Here is a 24863-nt window from a genome sequence, read left to right as displayed (position 1 = left end):
TGCAGGCACATTATGTTGCTTAATCATTCATTGAAACCTTGTCAGTTAAAACTTTATGGCTTTACTTTAGACTTTGCTAACCTCAGGAATGCTGAGGTGGGGATTCCAGTGGCAGCTGCAAACCTTTTGGATCCTGTTAAGTGTATCGACCGCACCAATTAAAATACACTTTTCCATTCAACTTTGGCCAAGTTTGCAAGAGATAGCTAAAAATTTTAATCTCAAAACACTTTCAAATTAGATTCTTTTTCAGAGGGGGAGGGGGGGCGTTGTTTTGAGCTTCAGGCTCAGTGGTTTACTCCCTATGCATTCCACATGCTATCGTAGTTTTGAGTAGCAGTTTTGTTCTCCCTCTATCTCCCGCGCCCTCGCAAGATAGAAGTCAGTCAGTTTTAGTCAGCTTCTCACTTTTTTTTCTTTTTTTGGTACTTTACTTTCAGTCTTTGTTATTCACGCTTTGGGCAATCAGTCACCTTCAAAGCTGTACTTTGACCTTTGGAGCTGTTGCTTTATCTCTGTGTCTCTCACTATCTTGCCTTTCACTGTGTGAGGTAAGCACACACAACCTGAGACAATGCCCTCGCACGAATAACACTGCAGATGAAATTAATCAAAAACAGAAGCCAAAAAACGGTTTTAGGACAGTTGGAAGGGAGAGGGAAGGAGAAGACCGGCTACAGTGGGAACAAAAATGAGAAGTTGAGTAAGATTTAGCCCACCCTTTCTCAGGCACGCCTCCTCCCAATGCAAGTAAACTTCCCCCAACTAAGCTACCTGTCCAGTTTTAGCTCCCTTCCCCCACCCAGCAAGCCCCTCCTCTTATTCCTCCAGGTATAAAGGTGTATTTCTGCAACCGCCTCTACCTTCTCTGCTCTGGGGAGAGTGGAAGACGACTGAAAAGAGGAAGAGAGTGAGCGTGAGAGAGAGAGGCAGAGGCGGAGTGGGAAGTTTCAGTTTTAAAAAGCAATTGGACTGACCACTCTCTGACTCGTGCTGCAGTCATGGGGCTTGGGGTAAGTGTTGGAACTCTGTCACAAGTTTGCTTAAGGTTGCTTAACTTTGCATGTGAGTGCCAGATTCTCCTGCATTGACTTAGACTACGTCTTTCTTTACAGCTTTAGGAAGTTTATGAACTCCAGAACTCAAAGATCTCACTTGTGTTAATAATAATTTACAGGAGTTTCACAATATGTTTGAACAGGACAGTTGACATAGCTTCCCGCTTCTTAAAATCGGAAGCTCCAGGGCTTTCTTCCCTCAGGCTTTTTCTGTTTTTTTGTCAGAGGCTAACTTTGTTTCCCTTTCCTTCACTGCAGAGAGGGAAAGATGAATACAAACTGGCGGCAACCTCAGAAGATGGGGGCAAGAAAGACAAGAAGGCCAAGGCCAAGAAGGATATGGACGATCTGAAAAAAGAAGTCGACCTTGTGAGTACAGAGTGCTTGAGCAAAGCCAGTCTGTAATTAGTTGCCACTTGAGGCCTCGATTGATGTGATTTAAGCATAAAATGGTGACACTAAAGCCTACAAATGACATCTAAACTAGTTAAAGTCAAGTCATTTTATAAAATTCACTCAGTTCATGTTAACACTCAGTCACTGCCAGCGATACAAACCTCTGCTTTGGCCTCATGGCTGGTCACATGAGACGTAGCTCTGTGCTTACACTGCTGCATGTACAGTCACACATTATTGGGACTGCTTGCATAGTGTAGCTCACAGCTATAATTAAATTGCAAGCCATGTCTATAAAGACTGATCTCAACCAAACACGTCAGTGCTGGGTGGGAGTGCCAGGATGTTTCAAATGCATAAACTTCCACAAACACTCAGCATTTATTTTATTGTTAGGCTTCAAAATTTCAACTCTTCCCACTGGACTCTGATGACGTAGAGACTGGTGGAGTTGTGAAGTTTCACACTTAAAAGTTTAGACAGGTTTTTAAACATCCTGGCGTAGACAGATGAGAGAGAGGGAGGGGGAAAAAAAGCAGAACACTGAGATGTTTTCCACTGGTGTCAGCTTTTTCTCAGTCCCAGTCTGCAGCTTGCTTAGGTCATTTCCCAAGGTCAGCAAGGAACTTGGTGTGAGTTCACGACAAAGTCAACTGCAGAGCACCGATGACCAGTTAAAACGGTCGTTTTGGTATTTTAGAAGCCAGGGATGCTTTTATTAAAAGTTTCAAGTGTTTAGGTTTTTATCCGACACATGGAGGCATTCACCTCTCTTCTCACGTCTCCACTGGAGACAACTCAGCGCGACATTTATCTCAGACTCTTAATATTATGCATTTCAATTCCAGGCAAATTTTCCTTCCATTCGGATTAACATAGATTTGTTGGTTATCAGTCAAAAACAGAAGAAGCAGGTAAAACTAGTGCGTTTTTAAAACTAACACGTAAAGTCACTGGTTACTCGTTTATTTCTATATATGTACATATTCACGTATATTTAAGATGTATACTCTAGAAAATATTTTAGCCTTGTCCTTGTCCTTGACAAGGTCAGTTGACACATAGGCAAGTTTACCAACATCTCCAAACACCAGTCAAGTATTAGCGAGCGATCTGTGTTGAAATGTCACTTCTGTCATGAGGAACCATCAATTATTTGGCAGAATGGTGTTTTTTAAATGTTGCTGGTCAATGACTTTCACAAGGTCACAAAGAAAACATGTAGATAGATATTGTTAGGTAATATCAGATATCCAACATGGCTCCAAAGTAACTTGTTAAAAACAACATTTTTGACAGAACATGCTATTAGCGGTCTTTGGCACTTCTACAGTGATTTTGTCTTGACACAAGCGACAGTCCCTTCTTCCCAATGTCATCCTGCAGGTCACAGAATACTGAGGGTTATTAGGTAATAAAAGCCCCATCTTCCACACACATGAATGATTACTGTCCCGTGTACATCTTAACTACATCTCAAAGTCCTGCTGTCACTGAAGGACATCTCAATGCCATGGCAACCCTATCACCAAAGTGCCATGACCTCCCATGGCCTGCAATTAAAAGCAGGCATTGTCTTTCATGTGTCAGGCCACCATTGAATGTGCATTTCAAAATAAGATTTACTGTCAAAGGGCAGCTTGGATTGATAATCCCCAGATTTGAACTTTAGTTAAATATTAATAACGTATTGGATTAATGTATCAGCTCAGTAGTAAAACTGTAGGTGACTCTCTATGAAACCCATGGATTTGGCAATCTGTTAATGATTATTGCATCATCATACAATTAACCGAGGCATCAAAGTCCAGCTAAAGACAAAGGGAACAGGCCCACAATAACACAACGCAGCTAGTGATTTGATAAATTGTGACAAAGTCTAACAGAAAGTCCTAAATATAGATCTTACTGAGTTATAGAGTTTGTTTCTTCAGCAGTTTGTGGATGGCCAAGGTGTAGGTCTTTATAAGCCAGAATATGAAAGCTAGCCTGTAGCATGTAATATAAGCACAGTATCTGTGGCACATTTGGTATGGAACATTTTGCATGCTTATTGTAATGCAAAAAAGTGGCCATGCTGATTGAACCATGCGGTTACCCCCATTTTTTTCCCCATGTGACAGGAAAGCGTGCAGAGAAATGTCATCAAGCACAGTGAAGAAAGAGAAGTGGTTTAATTAACTTTTTTAATTAAAAACTTAACTAGTCAGATCAACCCAGCACACAGTAAGTGAAACTTGATGTGCACTCCTTCTGTTAAATAAAGGTTAACCAAAAAAGAAACTGCAATCTATTAAAGCAGAAAGCTGAGTGACAATCATTTACCTGCAACTACAACTCTGACACGCTTTTCACAGTGCAGGCAGTAAACGACTGGAGCTTTTACACTTTAAACAATCAAAGTGATCCTGTACTTTCGTATCACCAGCACATGCCCATGCCACAGTACACGTGCTATGATTTTTAGTCTGTTGGTAGGCGGTTGCTAGGCAACGTGATGACGTCACAACCCACGTAATACACCATCCAGGTTTTGTGGATACAAATCAGATGGCATTGTTTTAAAATTAAAGTGATAGCGATGCTGGAGCTGGTTTGCTGTAGGTGCATAAACGCCAAAAAAAAGAAAAAAAAAGAAATGGGTCATCTTAGCCCATTGATAGGTGGTTGCTAGGCAACGTCACCTCATGATATGTGACACAGCAGTCCCAGAAGATTATCTGCCGCTATCTTTAAAACCATTAACATATAAATTTGTGGCTATAAAACAACATCCTTGCTTTATTTATGTAAATAATAATTTTTGTTTTTGTTCGTTTTTGTCTGGAAATGGAAATTGCTTTAGTGCACTCTTGATCGCATGACTGTGTTGTCTCTCAGTTTCCAATCAATGAAAGGTGGGAGTTAGATATCACTGCAGCTCAACCGAATGACATGAGATAATCTCAATGTAGGCATCGATGAACACATGCGTCTCTGGTGGTTCATTTGCAGAGCTACTTTAGTTTCTGCCACTATCGCATTTGGAATTAACTGAATTATTGCTTGATTAAAACGTTTGGTGGCTTACAAACACTCATGGTTAAACACTACAAGAAATCATTATGAAAATCTTGCACCAAATTCACTTTGATGTCACTGATAATGACGTGAGTTAGCCTCTGAGTCAGATAGAGTTCTTGGGGAGCTTTGCTGAAATGTCAAACAAATGAGCACAAACTTTTGAGAGCAAACATCAGTCTATCAGTTGGGTGACATCGATTTACGGAGTGTTTGCTCGCAGCAAACTGATTGCTTGAGCCAATCCGAACGTCACTGAGCTCACGGCAGCCTTCATGTCTCACTTATGCAATGTCTCTCAGTCTCTTTCCTTCTCTCTCCATAGGATGATCACAAGTTAACCTTGGATGAACTTCACAGAAAATATGGAACTGACCTAACCAGGGTGAGCATTCCAGATGTGTGTATGTGTGTCTTTGTTTTTGTGAGTCTTTCAGCTGATAAAGACAGAGGTAAGGGAAGATTTCACAATCCAAGCTGAGGTCAAACAGCGGACTAAAGACGTGGACAAAGTTTCACTTTTTTCTTGTACTTATCCAGCAGTGTAGTGTTTATCCAAGAGCAAAGAAGTGGAGGCACAGATAGTCATGCAGCAAAGAAATTCATTTCTTGGTTTTTAGCCTAGTTTTACAGGTGTTGGCCTCATTCCTTCCTTCCTCCCAATGAAAAGCAGGTGAAAAGGGACTTTTCAAAACACTGGATAGAAATAAAAAGTGTCCCTGTTATTTAAAAGTACTGTAATGGTCTTGGCTATAAGTATGATTTGCAAGCAGGTCAAAGACTACTTTGTTAGAAAGTAGTCATGCTGTTGCATTGTTACAATGATGCTACATGTTCCCACAAACAAGAGAAGACACGAGAAATTTCTAGGAAGAGGAAAGAGAGTAGCCCTTTAAGGTATCAGTGCACGCCACACTGTACAAAGAAAGCAAAGCTAGCTCCTACACAATAGTTGTTCTTCATGTTTTCCTCATCAAGCTAAGGTTACATACACACAGAATCCAATTGCACTAGCCAATACAATTCCACCACGGCCAAATGCCTGAGTGACGCTGGTTATCTCCTGAAATCTGATCTGTCTGAGTTTGCCCTAAAACAAAGACTTCATTCACACCAGAACACCAGACTTATTGATCCTGCCAACAAGGAGAGAAAAAAAGCTCCTTGTTAATCTTGGTATTTGTTTAAAGAGACTTTCAGTCACACATGAAGTAATAGAAATACAACTTGATCATCTGGTATATTTCTCTGTCTTGGTTTTATTACTACTGGTATGTTGAGTTTTCATTTACTGCAAGTCACACATAAAACAGAGGAAGCTCTCATTTTAAGATTAGGGAGATAATTTTCTTCACGCGTTCGGGTTTTCTTTTGTTTTGCGTCAACCAGACCTTAATCCACCATGTCTTTGTGGAATAGAGTGAACCTGTTTACCAAATAAAACCGTTCTTGTTCTTGTCCTTTATTATGGTTCTCACCCAGTAAATGAAGATTTAGACAGATTTAGAGAACAGATGAATATTTTTTTATATTATAGTTTGCACAGCTTCTTCTTATCTTTGTTTTTCTTTTTAGGGTCTTTCCTCCTCCAGAGCAAAAGAGATCCTGGCCCGAGATGGCCCCAACGCCCTCACACCTCCCCCCACGACACCTGAATGGGTCAAGTTCTGCAAACAGGTAAGAGTCAAACATCCTCCCCTTGCAAACCATAAACCTGTTTTTGAATATTCAAATAGTAGAAATGCAAATTAAGTCTGTGTCACTGTAAACCAGTACAACCAGCAAAGCCTGATTGTTATTTCCTCTTGTTTCCAGCTGTTTGGTGGTTTCTCCATGCTGCTGTGGATTGGTGCCATCCTCTGCTTCTTGGCTTATGGTATCCAGGCTGCCTCAGAAGATGAACCTACAAATGATAACGTAATGATAGTTTCTTTATATAGATTGTGACATATTAATTAAAGAATTAATAGTTACAAAGGTTATGTCTCTCTTCTCTCTTCATGTAGTTGTACCTAGGTATTGTGCTTTCTGCTGTCGTCATCATCACCGGTTGCTTCTCCTACTACCAAGAGGCCAAGAGCTCCAAGATCATGGAGTCCTTCAAGAACTTGGTCCCACAGGTGAGACACAAAAAGAAAAGCTAATGTAACAGCCCATTTATACACACTGTTTTTGTCTTAAATTGCTTTGTAGCCTCCCAGTGGTAACACCCAACAGTACTAGTTGCACAACTCTAAGGAGTAGTGTTTCGTCATCGGTATTACAACAATGATGATACATTTTACCATCACTCATCTGAATCATCTGGGAATTAAAAACAAGAAATATTCATCATGTCTTTTTGACATGTTTTATAATGTAGTTATTGTTTTATAATGTTTAACTAAAGTCTTTGGCAACAAGCAACAGTACTAGTTGCACAACTCTAAGGAGTAGTGTTTCGTCATCGGTATTACAACAATGATGATACATTTTACCATCATTCATCTGAATCATCTGGGAATTAAAAACAAGAAATATTCATCATGTCTTTTTGACATGTTTTATAATGTAGTTATTGTTTTATAATGTTTAACTTAAGTCTTTGGTTTTATAGCAAGCCCTGGTTATCCGTGATGGAGAGAAGAAGAACATCAATGCTGAGGAGGTGGTGCTTGGAGATTTAGTGGAGGTGAAAGGAGGAGACAGGATCCCTGCTGATCTGAGAATTATCTCTGCTCATGGCTGCAAGGTCTGTAATAATAATAATAATAATGGATACTTTATTGATCCCCATGGGGAAATTACTTGTTTTTCTCTGCATTTGACCCATTCACTCTGTGAAGCAGTGGGCAGCCCACTAAGCAGGCGCCCGGGGAGCAGTGTGTAGGGACGGTACCTTGCTCAGGGGTACCTCAGGGTAGCCGTTAAGTGGATTCGAACCGCCGACCTTCCGATCATGGGGCGACCACTTTACCTACTGAGCTATCCCTGCCCCTGTATCAACTACTTGTGTTAATCCCAACAAATACTTTTGTAGAGCGTGGGTTTGATAGCTAATATATATTTTTAGACTGTTCAATTTACTTCTTTACACTCAAGCTGCCCTGTGATAATGTTTCTGATTCATGTGTTATGGTTTTTGAGTAACTGGGCGGAATGTTAGTCCACGAAAGCATTAAAGGCAAGCTCACATCATGATCTCAGCATCAGATGATTGCTTATCAGAAACCTTTCTATGTTTCCTAACGAGGAATCTTATCTAGACTGTGTTTGAGTTTCTTTACCCAACATACATTTGTTGCTCACCTGCAAGCTGTTTGGCAACCCACCTCCATCTCAGCTTCTCAATATATCCTTTTTCTGGCTTGATCAGCGTGATGTCTTTTGTCACTGATTCCTGCTTCTGTGCTTTCATTCCTCAGGTGGACAACTCCTCCCTGACTGGTGAATCAGAGCCCCAGACTCGTTCTCCAGACTTCTCCAATGAAAACCCACTGGAAACCAGGAATATTTCTTTCTTCTCCACCAACTGTATTGAAGGTACAGCATGGAGAATTAGTGGTTGACATAGAAATGTATATAGAGATCATGAATCATCACCAAGCTTCCATGGACTCAGTCTGTCTTCTCTTTTCAGGCACAGCCAGAGGAATCGTCATCAACACTGGTGATAATACCGTCATGGGCCGCATCGCCACCCTGGCTTCCAGTCTAGAGGGCGGAAAAACTCCCATTGCCATTGAGATCGAGCATTTTATCCACATCATCACTGGAGTGGCCGTGTTCTTGGGTGTTTCTTTCTTCATCCTCTCTCTCATCCTTGGATATAACTGGCTGGAGGCTGTCATCTTCCTTATTGGTATCATTGTCGCCAACGTGCCAGAAGGTCTTTTGGCTACTGTCACTGTGAGTTTTGGTGTCTAATGGCATTCCTTTTAAATACCTTATATTTATTGATACAAAAAGACTGTGGTTCTTAAAACCTAAATTGTCTGTAGGTGTGTCTGACTCTGACTGCTAAGCGTATGGCCAAGAAGAACTGCCTGGTGAAGAACTTGGAAGCTGTCGAGACTCTGGGGTCCACCTCCACCATCTGTTCTGACAAGACCGGCACCCTGACCCAGAACAGAATGACTGTGGCCCACATGTGGTTTGACAACCAGATCCATGAGGCTGACACCACTGAGAACCAGAGTGGTACCTCTTTTGACAGGAGCTCTGCCACCTGGGCTAATCTGTCCAGAATCGCTGGACTCTGCAACCGTGCCGTTTTCCTGGCTGACCAGAGCAACGTTCCCATTCTGAAGGTGAGAAATCTTCATCTGTAAAACTACTCAGCTTCCTAAGCACTACCTGTTGTACTCTAGTTCATCCATCGTGACCATCACGAAAGACTCCAAATAATTCCCCACTGTAAGAACCTTTGTTTCAGTGGAGCAAATCCTCACAGCTCTGGTTGTAAACAAGCACAGAGCTTATTACCTCGTGGTGTATTGACCTAATTCCTTTAAATATTTTAAGGAATTTGATAGTATACCCAGTGAACATGGGATGCAGTGGCTATGTGTGAAGTGCTGCAGTGTTATGACTTGGCTTGGAACTTTTGGGATACAAGCAAATACAAATGCAGCCAATCAGCACTAGAAGTCTTTAGAAAAGCACTCAAGATAATTAAAGGCTGTTTTAAATATACAGCTGGTTCTTTAGCGATGGCTGGCCAGAAAAAAACCATAAGTTAATATATGTAATGAATCCTGGCAAGTGTGCTACTAATGCTCATTATGGACGGAATCAAATGTAGGCAATGCATAGTCGGCGAATTATATTAGAGTTTATATAAGCTTATATAAGAGTGTAAGAGTAAATCAACATTTGATACAAGTGATATTGTACTGTGGAATTAAATTAAAACTGAATCCTAGTCCTCAAAATCATCTACCCAGTTTAGGGAGTGGTATTCATTAAGACCCAGGTGCTGTATATTTTATGTAATTCAACAACAAATTATCTATATATATAGTTCTGTATTTATCAGTCTACATTTGCAACATATTGTAATAGAGAAGGCATGGGATGTGATTGTTGATCCAATTTTAATGACAGTTTTTTTCTAAAATCCACAGAGAGATGTCGCTGGTGATGCCTCAGAAGCTGCCTTGCTGAAGTGTATTGAGTTGTGCTGTGGATCTGTCAGTGAAATGAGAGAAAAATACCCCAAAATTGCTGAGATCCCTTTCAATTCCACAAACAAATACCAGGTAAACCATTCAGATAGTGTGATAAAAGCTCAAAAATAAAAGAAAACTGATCCACAGATTGTTTAGCCACTCAAGTGTTGTTTTAAAGCATTGATTTGAGCATTAGGCTGTTTCCATCTTATTTCTTTTTTAACCTGAACAAGAAGGCTTGTGGCTCTGACTGTGAAACAAACAGCACAACAACCAAATACAAAGGCAACTTGACAATCACAGCCTGGCAATCCCCTAAACCCTACCCTGCTTTATCATATATTTTAGTTTAAATTACGCTGTGGTTTGCCAGTTGAGCATCTGCAAATTTAAAAGAGTTAGACAATAAACTAATCAGTAAAGTATTTACTCAGGTTTAATATCATACAGTCATCAATACAAACTGCTTTATCCAAACAGACCTTCTGGACATTAGAAGGCATGCAGGTTTTAGGCCATTCTGGAATGCCCTTTTTAATTAAATCTTTGATTATCTTGGTCTGTTATGTATAGTCTCGGTGTACAACATATTTAGTAGTAAATGCTGATTTGTGCCCCCTAGTGGTTGGATTAATCATAAGCTGTTTTTGGCTAAAGTTCTTATCAAAGCTGTCTAGAGTAAACCAGTTTTTTTTTCATTACATAAACCACTGATAGTATAGATAAAACCTGAATTTAAATCCAGCCTTTCTGTTGTCCCAAAGCTCTCCATCCATAAAAACACCACTCCTGGGGAAACCAAGCATCTGTTGGTGATGAAAGGAGCTCCAGAGAGGATTTTGGACCGCTGTTCCTCCATTGTGCTTCAGGGCAAAGAGCAGGCTCTGGATGATGAGATGAAAGATGCTTTCCAGAATGCCTATGTTGAGTTGGGAGGTCTTGGAGAGAGAGTTTTGGGTACAGAGCATTCCTTCTATAGCTACATCCTTTATTAGGTAGTGGAAACAAGGCAAAGTTCTGCAAAGTCCTGACTAGCATTTTCTTTGTGTCTTATTCAGGTTTCTGCCACTGTCACCTGCCTGATGACCAGTTCCCAGAGGGATTTGCTTTTGATACTGATGAAGTGAACTTCCCCACTGAGAACCTGTGCTTCGTCGGACTCATGGCCATGATTGACCCTCCTCGTGCTGCTGTGCCTGATGCTGTTGGTAAATGCAGGAGTGCTGGAATCAAGGTATGATAACTTTTTGGATGACCAGATATTTGTTTTTTTTGTTTGTACAAAGTACTCCAATTTTTTCTCATCTCTTCTCTCTCAGGTCATCATGGTCACAGGTGACCATCCAATTACAGCCAAGGCTATTGCTAAAGGTGTGGGTATCATCTCCGAAGGCAATGAGACTGTTGAAGACATTGCTGCCCGCCTGAATGTTCCAGTTTCAGAGGTCAACCCTAGGTTAGTTCTCTTTCAAAGATTCACTGTGCTAGTATTTCTCAAGCGTAAGGAGCAGCTGGTAAAAATCGTTCTGTGGCCATTAGCTGGTGAATGGGCTGGTTCTTAAATAGTGCTTTTGTACTCTACCTTAGCACTTAAAGCACTTTCTTACTACAAGCTTCATTACCTCTTCAACACACAGTCACACAAGCACCCTTTTCTATGCCAAAAGTTTTTTTTAACATTACCTCTACTCCATTTTAACCTTTCCATTTTAACTTTTAACCTTACATTTACTCTGGATTTATGGCAACTCGGGGTTCAGTAACTGGCCCAAAGATACTTGGATGCAAATGGAGGACTCCCAATTAGTAGACAACGTGCTCTACCTCCTCAGCCACAACCCCCTTAGAACAAAGCAGTTGCTGTAGGGTAGGTGTGGCTGAGGAGCTAGAACTCATTGTCTATAATTGGGAGTCCTAGTTCTTCCTAAGGGTGATGCTGTCTTTGTTTTGGTCAAATTGACTTTATTTTTTTGTTTTTTTTTTCTTTCTAATCTCCTGATGATACCCTACTGTTGTACTAATGTTGTTGTAATTTCTTCAGGGATGCTAAGGCCTGTGTTGTCCATGGTGGTGAGCTTAAAGACATGACCTCAGAGGAGCTTGATGATTTGCTGAAGCACCACACTGAAATTGTATTTGCCAGGACCTCCCCTCAACAGAAACTGATCATTGTGGAAGGATGCCAGAGACAGGTGAGCATCGGGGGGGGATTCTCACAGACACAGTTTGACAAATGTTTTGTTTGGAACTTGTAAAAACATGTTCTTCCTTGTCCAGGGAGCCATTGTGGCCGTGACAGGTGATGGTGTGAACGACTCTCCAGCTCTGAAGAAAGCTGACATCGGTGTTGCCATGGGCATTGCTGGATCTGATGTCTCCAAGCAGGCTGCTGACATGATCCTGCTGGATGATAACTTTGCCTCCATTGTCACTGGAGTGGAAGAAGGTAAGATCTATATCAAGACCTACACCTGCAGAAATCTGGAAATACAAAATACGAAAAATCACTGAATCTACTAAATTACTTTGTTCAGGCCGTCTGATCTTTGACAACTTGAAGAAGTCCATCGCCTACACTCTGACCAGTAACATCCCCGAGATCTCACCCTTCCTCCTCTTCATCATCGCCAACATCCCTCTGCCCCTGGGAACCGTCACCATCCTCTGTATTGATCTGGGAACTGACATGGTGAGCTGTTTGGCTCTTCATCCTGTTCTATAGAGAGATTCAACTGAACTCAAATTTGGGTGGAAAGTTCATGTGTATATTTATTCACTTGTGGTTTTGCAGGTCCCTGCCATCTCCCTGGCTTATGAGAAAGCTGAGAGCGACATCATGAAGAGACAGCCCAGAAACCCCAAAACAGACAAGCTAGTGAATGAAAGGCTCATCAGTATAGCCTACGGACAAATTGGTAAGACATTATTTATATATAAATCTCAGTTTTTATAATCGATACATGACTTGTGACCAATGTTCCCTCTAAGCTGCGCGCGTGCTGGCACGGTCTGTGCACAGAAAATCTGCGTTGTGCACAGAAAAAAAATCTACCTGAATTGAAATTAAAATTAATACTTTAACAATTCTGTTTTGCAGTGTTAGTCAGTAAGTGACTGGCTGTTCCCGTATGGGATTAGAACGATGCCACCTTATCCCATAGTCCAGCCAATAATGCGATTCACATTCGTATATACGCAGCTAATCAGCGTCGCTGACAGGCTATGACAGCGTCCTTATGTGCCGACACCGGTGTTTTAGCTAGCAAAGCGGCGTGGCTGATGTGGAGTGAAGCCACGTTAATCACAACGTGTACGACCATTGGAGATGTGAGCAGGACAGACGGAGCAATTGACGGAAAAAGTGTGGACTTTATACCAGTTTTTAAATTGTGTTGTTGTGGGCCACGTAAAACCAGAGTTATGATAAAAATATATGCAATGTTTGGTTGCCTTCCTGAATACCATTGTTATTTATATTTACTGCGGGAAGAAACGGTAAAACCAGCGTTTTATACGGAACACGCTCGAAAGCACTCTCCGCCTGTGAGCAAAAACAAAATCAAAAAAACCCCCACCTTTTCCTATTGGTGGAAAAAAGTACCATGTCGACCAATCAAAAAATGATATGGCAACATGGCATTTAGTTGCTTAGGAAGGGGGAAGTTTTAGGACTGACAGTGGTGTTTTGAGATGTGAGAGATTTGCGATAGTTTTCAATAGTTTTGTTGTGTGTGTCAGAACAATGAGGCATCTGAATGTTACAGGTGTTACAGGAGTGATACATCTCCTGCTGTCAGGCCTGCAGGTATCAGGCTGTTGTTCTCCATTATCTCATAGTGGACAGAAATTTTTTTTTTGGAGTGGCACAAATAATTTGTGTGGCATCAAATTTGATGCAGAACACCTGATTGTTCTGTATATAGTTTGAAACGTTTATTTTAAAAAAACACCTTGGCTGCATTTTTAGGTAAACAGCTGCAAAAAACGTTTGCAAAACTCAGTTACTTTTTTGAAGAAGTAACTACATAATTAATTGCCCAGCATTGGTCATTATATACAGTACTGTATTTCCCAGACCACAGACTCATACTCATAATACAAGTCAGAGCTTTATAAAAAATAAAAAAAAGAAAAGAAAGAAAGAAAGTTGTGTTTTCAAACTTTGAGTTCAAGTTATTTTTACTTCCAATAGTGTTAACATACTACACAGGTCATGAACAAGTTTTTTTTTTAAATTTTCATTGTAAGTGGGCTAAAGCAGTTAATTAAAAGTAGTCTAACATAAATGTAAATGCTGTAATTTTATTATTTTGGTGTTTAATATATTTATTATTTTTCACAATGAAATACAAAAACATAAAGCATCAAATAAAAGTAAAAGAGGGGAGAAAAATTAAAATAAAAACCCACCCTGACAAACAACACCCCTCAAGTAATCAAAAGTTTAAAAGGAAAAACTTTCAATCAGTGCGAAATAACACCAGCCAAGGTATACAGAATAAGAAGGAAGAAAAAATAAGCAAACAAATATAATTAAAAATAAATAAATAAAGGTCACTCCTGAACCTGTGTTGATGGTTGGTCAAAAAATATCAAAAAGGGTTTCCAGACTTTATTAAATTTCTTTACTGATCCTCTCAAAACGAACCTAATTTTCTCTAATTTAAGATGAAATAATACATCCTTAACCCAATACGAAACCATGGGCAGGGCTGCGTCCTTCCACTTCAAAAGTATTAGACATCTTGCCAATAGTGTAGAGAAGGCAATAAGTCTTTGACCCCCTGCCGGTAGTGCCAGACCATCGGAATTGACCCCAAATAAAAATAAAAGTGGATTGAGTGACACTCTCATTCCAAATATGCCTCACAGACATCCGTCCAGAACTTTTGTATTTTGGGACAGGACCAAAACATATGGATCAAGGTGGCCTCTGCCAATTTACATCTTTCGCACGTTGGGTCAATCTGAGGATACATCTTTGCCAATTTTGATTTGCTGAGATGTACCCTATGCACTATTTTAAACTGCAGAAGGCAATGTCTTGCACACATGGAGGACGAGTGAATATTACTTAAAACATTGCCCCAGTCTGCTTCAGCAACACAGATTTTAAGATCCTCTTCCCAGGATCGCTTAATTGCAGACATAGAGGAAGAACCCAGGCGCAAAATCAGAACAAGTATTGATGATATGGCCTTTTTCTTAACCGGGTTGAAACACATAATGTCATCCATTACATCATTAGGGTGTTTATTTGGGAACCCTGGGATAGAGCCTGAAAGAAAGTGTCGTATTTGTAGATACCTAAAAAAATGAGAGGGGGGTAAGTTGTATTTATTAGTCAGCTGTTCAAATGAGGCAAACGTGCCGTCAATTAATAGTTCTTTTAAAGATCTCAGCCCTCACCTCTGCCAGCCCTGAAATGTGGCATCAGACATTGAAGGGGAAAAAACATAGTTGGAAGCTACTGGGCTGCCTAAGCACATCTTCAGAGGATTAAAATGTTTTCTAAACTGAAAGCAAATTTGGATAGTATTATTAACTACAGGATTCTCAATTGTCAGGCTTTTGGGTAACGGGATAGATGCACCTACGATAGACAATAGCAAAAAAGAACCAGAAGAGAGCTTCTCCATTTCTACCCATACGGGTCCGCTGCAATCGTGCTGTAGTGCTGATAGCTCAGTTCCGTATCGCGAAATGCCTTGAATAGCATGATTACTTCTTATAGCTATTGCCAATGGCTCAATAGCTAATACGAAAAGGAGGGGGCTAAGGGGGCAGCCCTGACAGGTTCCACGATGTAAGCGGAACGGTTTAGAATAACGGTTATTAGTGAGTACCATAGCTGAAGGACAGGCATAGAGTAATTTCACCCAGGATAAAAAGGAACTTCCAAACCCAAATCTTTGCAAGGCCTCGAATAGATATTCCCATTCTACTCTATCGAAAGCCTTCTCCGCATCCATGGAGGCATTTAGAAGCAGCTTGACTGGGGGTGTACATTATATTAAGTAGTCGACGAATACTAAAAAAGGAGTGACTGTTTTTAATAAAACCAGTCTGAGCTGAAGAGATTATGTTGGGTAAAACTTTTTCCAATCGGTTGGCCAAAATCTTTGCTAGTATTTTATAGTCTGAATTCAGGAGTGAAATCGGCCTGTAGGATCCACATTCCAAAGGGTTTTTATCTTTTTTGGGAAGTAATGTTATACAAGCTTGATTTAGGCTATCAGGCAAAACACCTTTGGCAAGAGAGTCAGTATATAATGTAGCTAACCAGAGGTGTGGACTCGAGTCACATGACTTGGACTCGAGTCAGACTCGAGTCATTAATTTTATGACTTTAGACTTGACTTGAAAAAATGTTCTAAGACTTGTGACTTGACTTGGACTTTTACACCAATGACTTGGGACTTGAATTGGACTTGAACCGGTTTACTTGAAAAGACTTGATATTTTACCCCAAATATAAAATTTAACATGCATATTATATAGAGATTGAAAATGTGACGTCATTCACGGGTAGAACCGCAAAGGATTCTGGGAACTCGTGGCAAGCGGTACTAGCGCACGCAGGCTTTCAATTAAAATCAGTTATACAGCGATAAAAAGAAACACAAAAATGTCAAGAAGCCGTTGTATTATTAACTGCAATAGCCGGTCGCATGACAGCCACGGGAAGCCGACGGGTAAAGAGATCGGTTGTTATCGGATTACGTCGTTGAAGAGAAATTGTTCTAGCCATGTTTCCGAAGTAACAAAGACGGCCTGGATTGCAGCCATTCAAAGATCAAATATAACGTCCCAGAACCCTCCAGCTCACAGGTTAGTCTGCTCCAAGCATTTACACGAAGGTCAGTGTTTTTTAGTAGTTAATACCTCATTTTCATAACATAATTAGTGATATAGGTTACAAGCAAGTCTGGCGCTGAACAGAAATTGTCGCGCTATGCTCCTTTATTTATTGTGCATAAATAGTGAATTGTCCTGACAGAATATTGCGTTTCGCTTCTGTTATTATGGTACATTGACAAAAACATATACTTTTATTCACAGGATAAAACAGGGTTTTTGTATCACTAATTGCCCAGTACGATTACAGCATACAATATTGTTGTCACTGCTACATTTCTGTGATGGGTACCAGAAATTATTTCCACTACTAATTAATTACCCTTGAGCTCAAAGGTCCTATTAATAAACGGTTAAGGAATGTGTATTTATGACGACAATTTGTGAGACTGGTAAACTTATGATACGTACGATGGTCTTTCGTTCTACACGGTGCATTTCAAGGTCCTGCACCCATCCGTCGGTAAACTGTACCTGGGCTTGTTGCAGTGACCTGAAGTTACTAAACTTCATGAGTGTGTGCACTCACTCCAAGAACCGTATGATTATAAATATGCATATAAATATGCTACAATGAGATAGCTGACTTCATCTAACTAGCAAATGTTGTTCAGGCTACGTTGGTGATACAGTTTTTTTTAATGTGTATGATATTTTTGTCATGCGATTTTAAAGCTGGTCCTACAACCGCATCCAAGAATAACATGCAGCTTATCTCAGAACTGTCGGTGAAAATTATTCTTGGAGCTAGGTTTAATTGAGCTGCATTTTAAAGAGGTGCAATTTCACAATTTGTGTATATTTTCTAAGTTCACTATTTTGTCATGTGTTGAGAAAAACACAGATTTTAAAATTACATGGTCTAATATTTACATTTAGCATAACTGCAACATTATTTTTTCGTTTTTTTTTTAAAGACTCGAAAGGACTTGAAATTCAAAATTTCAGACTTGTGACTTGACTCGGACTTTTACACCAGTGACTTGAGACTCGACTCTGACTTGCCTGACATTACTTGAGACTTGACTTGAGACTTGAGGATAAAGACTTGAGACTTACTTGAGACTTGCAAAACAATGACTTGGTCCCACCTCTGTAGCTAACACAGGGGCTAGTTTTCCAGCAAAGACGGCATAAAATTCGTTCGGTAAACCATCAGGGCCTGGTGATCGGCAAAACTGTAATGATTTTATTGCCGTTATGATCTCCTGCTGCTGCAGAGGTGCATCTAGGGTGGAAACCTCGTCTGGGGACAATGTTGGAATCTTTAGGTCTCTAAAAAAGTCAGAGAGAAGGTTAGAATCATTGGTATTATCGGAGCTATACAACTTATAATCCTGTTGATCTGTAACAGTTCCACCATCTCGGGTTGCGACCCCATTAATAGTTTGCCTGGCTCTTGCACATTTCAACTGTCTTGCTAGAATCTCTCCCGCCTAATCTCCGTGCTCATAGGTATCACTGCGGTTCTTTAACAATAAATATTCTATAGAGTTTTAAGATGGGTTTCTTGGATAAAGGCTATATCAGTACCCATATTTTTCAAGTGAGTGAGAACCTTCTTTCTTTTAATAGGATGGTTCAGGCCTTTAACATTCCAGGTCACTAAGTCAATAGGGGTAACCATTGAAAATATATCAAAAATTTTAGCTCATTCTTGCTCAGACAAGAAACATAAAACACTTGGAACCCTCCCAGAAACCCCCTGAACCCCCAGGTGACGCTAGATGTCAGAACAAACAGCACACCTATCCAATCTAACTGAAAAACTTCCATAACTATCCTACCTAAAGCTCCTTAATCCCGCATAGTGGAAAGGTTGGAATAAGACTCACCAGGTGTACACCGGTGAAGTCCACCATTCAAAGTATGTGTAAAATAATTGCACTGTCACGCCAAAAAATAATAAAGAAAAAGAAATGAAGTCAAATGTCTGAAAATCAACAAAGGATGCATGACAATGCCGTAACAGTCGTCCGAAGTAGTCCCGTGTTCCACGCGCCTCAAAACAGTTCAGTCTTCCATGGAGTCTTGCACAAACCTTTCGGCCTCAGCCACAGAGCCAAATGTGAGGCGTACACCATCTGTTTTAACAATGCGTAGTCGTGCCGGGTATAGCAGTGATGGTTTCAGGCCCATCTTGTACAAGCTTGACATCACTGACCTGTATTCTCTCCGCTGGCTCACCACCTCAGGGCTGTAGTCTTCATAGACTCGGAATGGTTTATCCATATACTTCAGGTCGTTCCTCCTAGCCTGTCGTATTAGCAGCTCCTTGTTTTGGTAGCGGTGAAAACAGACAATGACGGGCCGCGGTCTGCCTCCAGGGGTCGGTTTGGGGGCCGAAATACGGTGTGCACAATCCAGTTCGGGGGGAGAGGGGAAAATGTCTCTCCCAAAAACGTCTTGCAACAACTGTGAGAAAAACTTAGAGGGTTGTGGACCCTCAATCCCTTCCTCCAGGCCGATAAGGCGGGCATTGCAGCGTCTGTTTCTCGACTCAATGTCCGATAGCTTAGCCTTCAGCTTTTCATTAGCGACCCGTAGTGTCTCACAGGTATCCTCCACTTTAGCAAGGCGCTGGTCGAGCGGTTCAGCGTTTTCCCCCAAAGATTCTAGGCACTCACCATGGTTGTCCGATGCCTTCTGTAGTCCATCCAGCTTTTTACTCAAGTCATCAAAAGCTGACTTTTAGTTTCGCCAGTAAAGCTGAATGGTGCTCCGCTAGCAGTGCTGTTATGTCGGCTTTGCTAACATTCGCAGGAACGCTAGCAACCACGCATTCGGTTGTTTTACCATTCGACTTTGCAGGTTTAGGCGACATGACAGGGCATCAAATGTTCCAACGGCTTCACCAAATCACCAAGATATTTGCCTCAAAAGATAAGTTAGGTGGGCTCGCTCAAATAACTAAAAGTTGCGGGAGCTAAGGGAAAGCGTGACTACCCCATGCTTGTCTATAATTTGATTATTTTAATAAACCATGTAACTTGGATGGATTCGATGCTGGCGTGACCACAGTGGACATGTCTGCTGTTGCTCACAGTGGTCCAAAGGACCGCTCAGGGAGTTTGTGTCGCTCAGACACATGCTCCTCCTACCAACTCAAAACAAAACAAAACACAAACTGAAGTGTATGCTCTCTACTGCCCCCTGGTGGACAGTCTGCATACTGTACTTTGAATCCCATATCCAAAATGGCTGCCTTGTTTTGGCGAGTTGCGCTTTGCTGGGGAAATCTTTACTTTTACAATACATTTCTGGTGTGAATATCATTGCTTTGTTTCAGATGGTTTTGATGTTTTTATACCTGACTTCATGGTAAAGTCTGCATCAAATACAACACAATGGGTTTCCAAAGTCAGTTTTTTTTGTCCCCCATATCTCTCCTTTTTTCACCTTATGAAGCAATCTATATGATGCTTATTACAGTGACAAAGTCAATATTTCCATTAATTAACTACACTTATTAAAGCTTGAAATGTCTCTGTGCGCCGCCAAAATCACATTGGATTTTAAATCAACTGATCAAGATGAGATTGTAGCACAGACTTCCAGCTTTAATTCAGCACATTTTTAGAGACTAAATCCATTTAAAGTCGTGTTTTTAAAAATCCTCAAAAAGAAGAAAATCAAATTAAAGGATATCTTCACAATTTCAAACATATAGTTTTATACTGTTAAAAACTCATCTTTTTAAACTTGCTTTTGGTTGATTTTTGTTTCTATGTTTTCAGTTCTCTGTGAAGCACTTTGTGTTTTTATCTTGGAAGGTGCTATACAAATAAAATGTTACTTGATTTACTTACTTTTATGTCTCTCCAGAGGCTTAGCTTTGCAGGGAATGCCACTTACATGTTATATTTGGCTGTCTTATCTCCATCTTGATTACCAGAGACAAGTATGAAAGTTGTTAATGAAAGCTAGAGAAACTGTAACTCTGCTTCTGATTTGCATTTCCTGAGGTTTCCTGTTGTTTTTCTCCTGTTAGGTATGATGCAGGCCACAGCTGGCTTCTTCACATATTTTGTCATCCTGGCTGAAAATGGTTTCCTCCCCATGGACCTGATAGGACTCAGAGTGCTGTGGGATGATAAATATGTAAATGACCTGGAAGACAGCTATGGGCAGCAGTGGGTCAGTCACACTTATGCTTAAATTTAATTGGCGTTTCAGTCTAGGAAAAGGAAAACATTCTAATCTTTTCCTTTTTATTTTATTCTGTTCCAGACATATGAGCGCAGAAAGATTGTAGAGTACAGCTGCCACACAGCCTTCTTCGCCAGTATTGTGATCGTGCAGTGGGCCGATCTGATCATCTGTAAGACCAGGAGGAACTCCATTGTGCAGCAAGGAATGACGTATGTACACATAGAGATGCTTGAGATCTTCAAATGACAACTGGGTCTTTATATTTGAGTAATTGTAAATAAAATCAAAGACATTACTGATGAGATGGCTTCAAGCCACAATGACAGTTTGGTACTGTGTTGCATGCTTTCCTATGACAAGAACATCAATATGTCAGGTAATTTTAAGAGTAGGAGCTTTTGTTGTATTGACCCATACCTTTTTTTCACCCCCACAGGAACCGCATCCTCATCTTTGGGCTCTTTGAGGAGACGGCTCTGGCTGCCTTCCTTTCATACTGCCCAGGCATGGACGTTGCCCTCAGAATGTACCCTATGAAGTGAGTCAAGTACACAAACAGAACCATCCTGTGACTCATGACTTTAAAATTAGCTTCCAAGATAATTTCGTAGGCTCCAATAATCATGCAGAACGTTTCATTTTCCTTTTTCACTGTTGGCTTTTGTTGATATCCCACTTTGCGTGTCTGTTCAGTTTATTTGAGGACCTCGCTGAGCACAAGGCAACTTTTGTTAAAGTGTGAAAAGCCTTCTTTTGGCAAATTTGCAGACATCCCTGGTTGCTGGATCCTTCCGGAGGTTTCTCGTACATCACTCAGTGCAGACAGCCCTTTGAGAGCTTCATGTTTTCAGTTTGGTGATGCTTTAGCTTTATCATCTCGTTGAAAATAAGATGGCTATTATCTAGTGTCACTGGTAATTTCCACTTCAGAGGCAGAGCGAAGCACAAGAGATGCTATACTAATGAGTTTCTTTGCCCAAAAGAGAAAAATAGAAAGCACTGAGGCTCATTAGCTCAAGAGTTCACACGCTACTTTCCTTTGTCACCTTTATTCATCGGTTTCCCATGGATCTCTCTCCTTTCTCACCTTCTTCATTCACCTGTTTTGTGTCCCAGACTCTAGCTTCTGTTTTGTTCTTTCTAAGTTATTTCTCTCTTTACCTCTGTAAATATCTTATGCAGATTAAAGGTGCTGAGCATATGTGTCTGACACTATGCCCTTCTGGGGTATTTTATTGGGTAAAGACAGGGGTGTAGGCCCCTGCTCTAGTTCTAAGACACTTATAGAATCACACAAACCCCCTCTAGAAGTTTTGTGGATTTGTTTTCAGGGCTTTGCATTAGTGGGCTTTTAGCAGCCTCGTTAGCGTTGCCAGAGAGCACTATCAAAGAGATGAACAGGATATGTCCTCAACCCAGCTGTCAGATTTCTCTGCATCATTTTGTTTCAACGGCTTCTGAATTCATTTAATAGCCGGTTCTCCACAGCCTAATGCTCACCCCAAAAGCTTTTCTGTTCAAAAGAGAAGAGTGTGCTTGTGTTGGGGTTTTTTGTCACATTCCCATTAATAATTCAACCTGTCTGTCCATCCTTACCTTTAGGCCATTGTGGTGGTTCTGTGCCTTCCCCTACTCCCTCCTCATCTTTGTTTATGATGAAGCCAGAAGATATATCCTCAGACGCAACCCAGGAGGTAAGAGCTTCACTAACTCTTGACATATATAACTATCTGAGGCCCCTAGGACACATTTTTGCCTGTATTCTCAGTATTGTAATCTGAATGTAGTGGGGCACAGAGGGATTTTTTACTTGACTTGAAGTCAGATGCAGAAAAATGTGCTGTGTTGCTTAAAATATGTGCTCTCTGCACATTTGGAAAGAAGAGGATCATATTTTTGCATATTTGGGAGGTGATTTTCTCAAAAGTTCGCCCCACACATTGCAGTAATCTCAATGCATGAAAAGCGCTGAAGGCAGAGGAAAAATGTGTCCCTTTAACGTAATTAAACCGCATTAAAAAAAAACCCATCTGAATGGGAGACCTTCTTTTTAGCTATTTTTTGACAAACACACGGGATTGAAAACACGGCTGCAAAGTAGTGAAATATTGATGGCTTTAAAAGGTGTTGAAACTTCTAAAAAAACCCACAAAAACAAACAAACTCCCTCCAGTGGCTGATGTCAGTCTCATTGATTCATTGAGGCTGACATCACAGAGCAAAGGCAGCCGCAGCTTTGTGAAGGTGCCCACTGTACTGTGTGAAAATGAGACACAGGTGTGTGTGTGTGTGTGCGCACACGCGCGCTCAGCAAAAGTGGCGTGTGCCTCTTGCGAGTCTATTTTTCGTGGATACTCGTGCCCAGTATTGCTGCCACAACTGCGTCCCTACACTGACCAGTGAGCTGAGGCAGATGGCAGAGCCCGGTGGGATTTGAACCCCCAACCGTGGTGTAGTTAATGCATCATTCCACCCACAAAGCTGAACAGAACCTGTACGAAGGGCTGGCTCTGAAGCAGCTGTGTGAGAGTGCGTGTGCGCTACATCTGAGCCCCACGGCACAGATCAGTGAACATCCCACTGCCCATCCATGGTGAATAATGTGTTACATTCAGACAGGAAAAAACACAAGTTGAGCTGACATGGTTTCTAGCAACTTTGGCCCCCTTTTCTTTCTTTTTTTTTTGAAAGTGCTAGCAAATAAATACTTTTTCCACTCCATAAATAGCCCAAAGTGAACTGCCCTTAGATAATTTTTTAACTTTTTTAAAACTATTTTTTAACTCACAGTTTCTCCCAAAAGTGAAACCCAACATGCTAAATGGTATAATTCAAGCATTTAGAGCAGGGATGTCAAGCTCATTTTACATTGAGGGCCACATACAGCCCACTTTGATCTTAACTGGGCCCTTTCTGTCGTTGTAAGTTTAAGTTTAATCCATCTCTATATTTTTCTATAATATAAGAAAATTAAGTGAAATAATAACCAAAACAGAGGCATTTCTATAATAGATGGTCATCTATGACATGATTTTATTATTTAATATATCACTGTAGGATGATTAGTATGCATGGGGTGGTCTTTATCAGTAGGTAAAACTGAAAGATTTATGAAAATACAGTTAAAAATCCAAGATTTATGCCCTCCTTCACATTGTCCAAAGATGTCCAGCGGGCCAGATTGGAGTCTTTTGCAGTCCTGGCGCCTTATGTTTGACACCAAATACCAAATTGGTGTCAAAATTGGGGAATTTTGGTATTAGGACCACTCTCGCCATTCATTTTTACTGGATTTTATGTCCAGCTAATGATATAAAACCCAAACATCTAGCTTTTGAGCTACAGGGTCATTTTATGTGATTCTTTTAGTCATTTCATCCCAGGGTGATTATTCATGGCCTCACTGATGGTGTAACCTCATAAGCAACCATGAAACAAAAATGACACAGCCTCTCCCGTCCCTTCAGGGTGCATCTCCTAATGGCCGCATTTCCCCTAAATTTAGCATGCAGTCTCTCGCACACGGCCCAAGCCCAGTCAAGTCTTATTTCTTCGAATCACTGTCAGCCAGCATGAGGGGTGAAATCTTTCTGAGCACGAGGTTTGAGGCCAAAGCCGTTTTAGATGTGGCTGTCGTGTTGTATTCCATCTTTTTTTTCCTCTGTAAAAGACAATGAGACAAATTTGAGCCCTAAACTGTGAGAAAGATTAAAAAAACAAAAAAAAAACCCCTCCCTAATTGTGTCTCCTTTGCTTTCTAGGTTGGGTGGAGAAAGAAACATACTACTGATCCAACGCCACACAGACACGGAGGGAGCGTGTGCTTCATTACTATTTAATGCCATGTTACATATTTGTTTGAGTTATTAGACCCCCCCATTAATAACACCACAAAGCATGGATAGATTAAGATTATATTGATGTGTGTTTCTTTCCCAATAAAACATTCCCACTGTTCACTGAGGCTGCTTGCATGATTGCTTGTCTCTCTGATGCCTTTGGACTGGAAACCATGTTTCAGGAACTTGATTCAGGATGTTCCGAGGTTCAGCAGATACATACCTGTGAGTCAGGCGCAATGACCCGTGCAGTGGGATTATCCACCTCAACAGTCTTCACTGCAGGAATTGAATATGAAGAGCTTAATGGGGAACAAGCAAGATGTCTCAGGGAAGGAGAAATATTTTAG

At 40.8% G+C, this 24863-nt stretch overlaps 1 protein-coding gene and 1 long non-coding RNA gene across 2 annotated transcripts; one reads left to right on the top strand and one right to left on the bottom strand.

The window, feature by feature from the left end:
- The first annotated feature begins 856 nt into the window (after nucleotides 1-856).
- Nucleotides 857-24638, top strand: LOC308394178 (sodium/potassium-transporting ATPase subunit alpha-1). Its single transcript, XM_080878358.1, has 23 exons — nucleotides 857-1013; nucleotides 1317-1427; nucleotides 4840-4899; nucleotides 6090-6191; nucleotides 6330-6431; nucleotides 6521-6634; nucleotides 7111-7245; nucleotides 7919-8036; nucleotides 8134-8402; nucleotides 8495-8803; nucleotides 9620-9754; nucleotides 10429-10621; nucleotides 10723-10898; nucleotides 10984-11120; nucleotides 11706-11856; nucleotides 11942-12110; nucleotides 12199-12353; nucleotides 12456-12579; nucleotides 20514-20659; nucleotides 20753-20883; nucleotides 21111-21212; nucleotides 22277-22368; nucleotides 24436-24638. Exons 1-23 carry the CDS (start codon nucleotides 1002-1004, stop codon nucleotides 24462-24464), a joined length of 3072 nt encoding a protein of 1023 aa, XP_080734484.1. The 5' UTR covers nucleotides 857-1001; the 3' UTR covers nucleotides 24465-24638.
- LOC308394184 lies at nucleotides 12259-20488 on the bottom strand. The gene is made up of 3 exons (XR_013971135.1): nucleotides 18358-20488; nucleotides 17582-17797; nucleotides 12259-12380 (listed from the first exon to the last, which is right to left on the bottom strand). It is a non-coding gene; the product is annotated as an uncharacterized lncRNA (long non-coding RNA).
- Nucleotides 24639-24863: the final 225 nt, after the last annotated feature.

Source organism: Rhamphochromis sp. 'chilingali' (assembly GCF_963969265.1).
Source record: "Rhamphochromis sp. 'chilingali' genome assembly, chromosome: 3".
In the NCBI taxonomy this organism is placed as follows: domain Eukaryota; kingdom Metazoa; phylum Chordata; class Actinopteri; order Cichliformes; family Cichlidae; genus Rhamphochromis; species Rhamphochromis sp. 'chilingali'.
The sequence above is the reverse complement of the archived record's forward strand: the minus strand, read 5'-3'. Positions and strand labels throughout refer to the sequence as shown.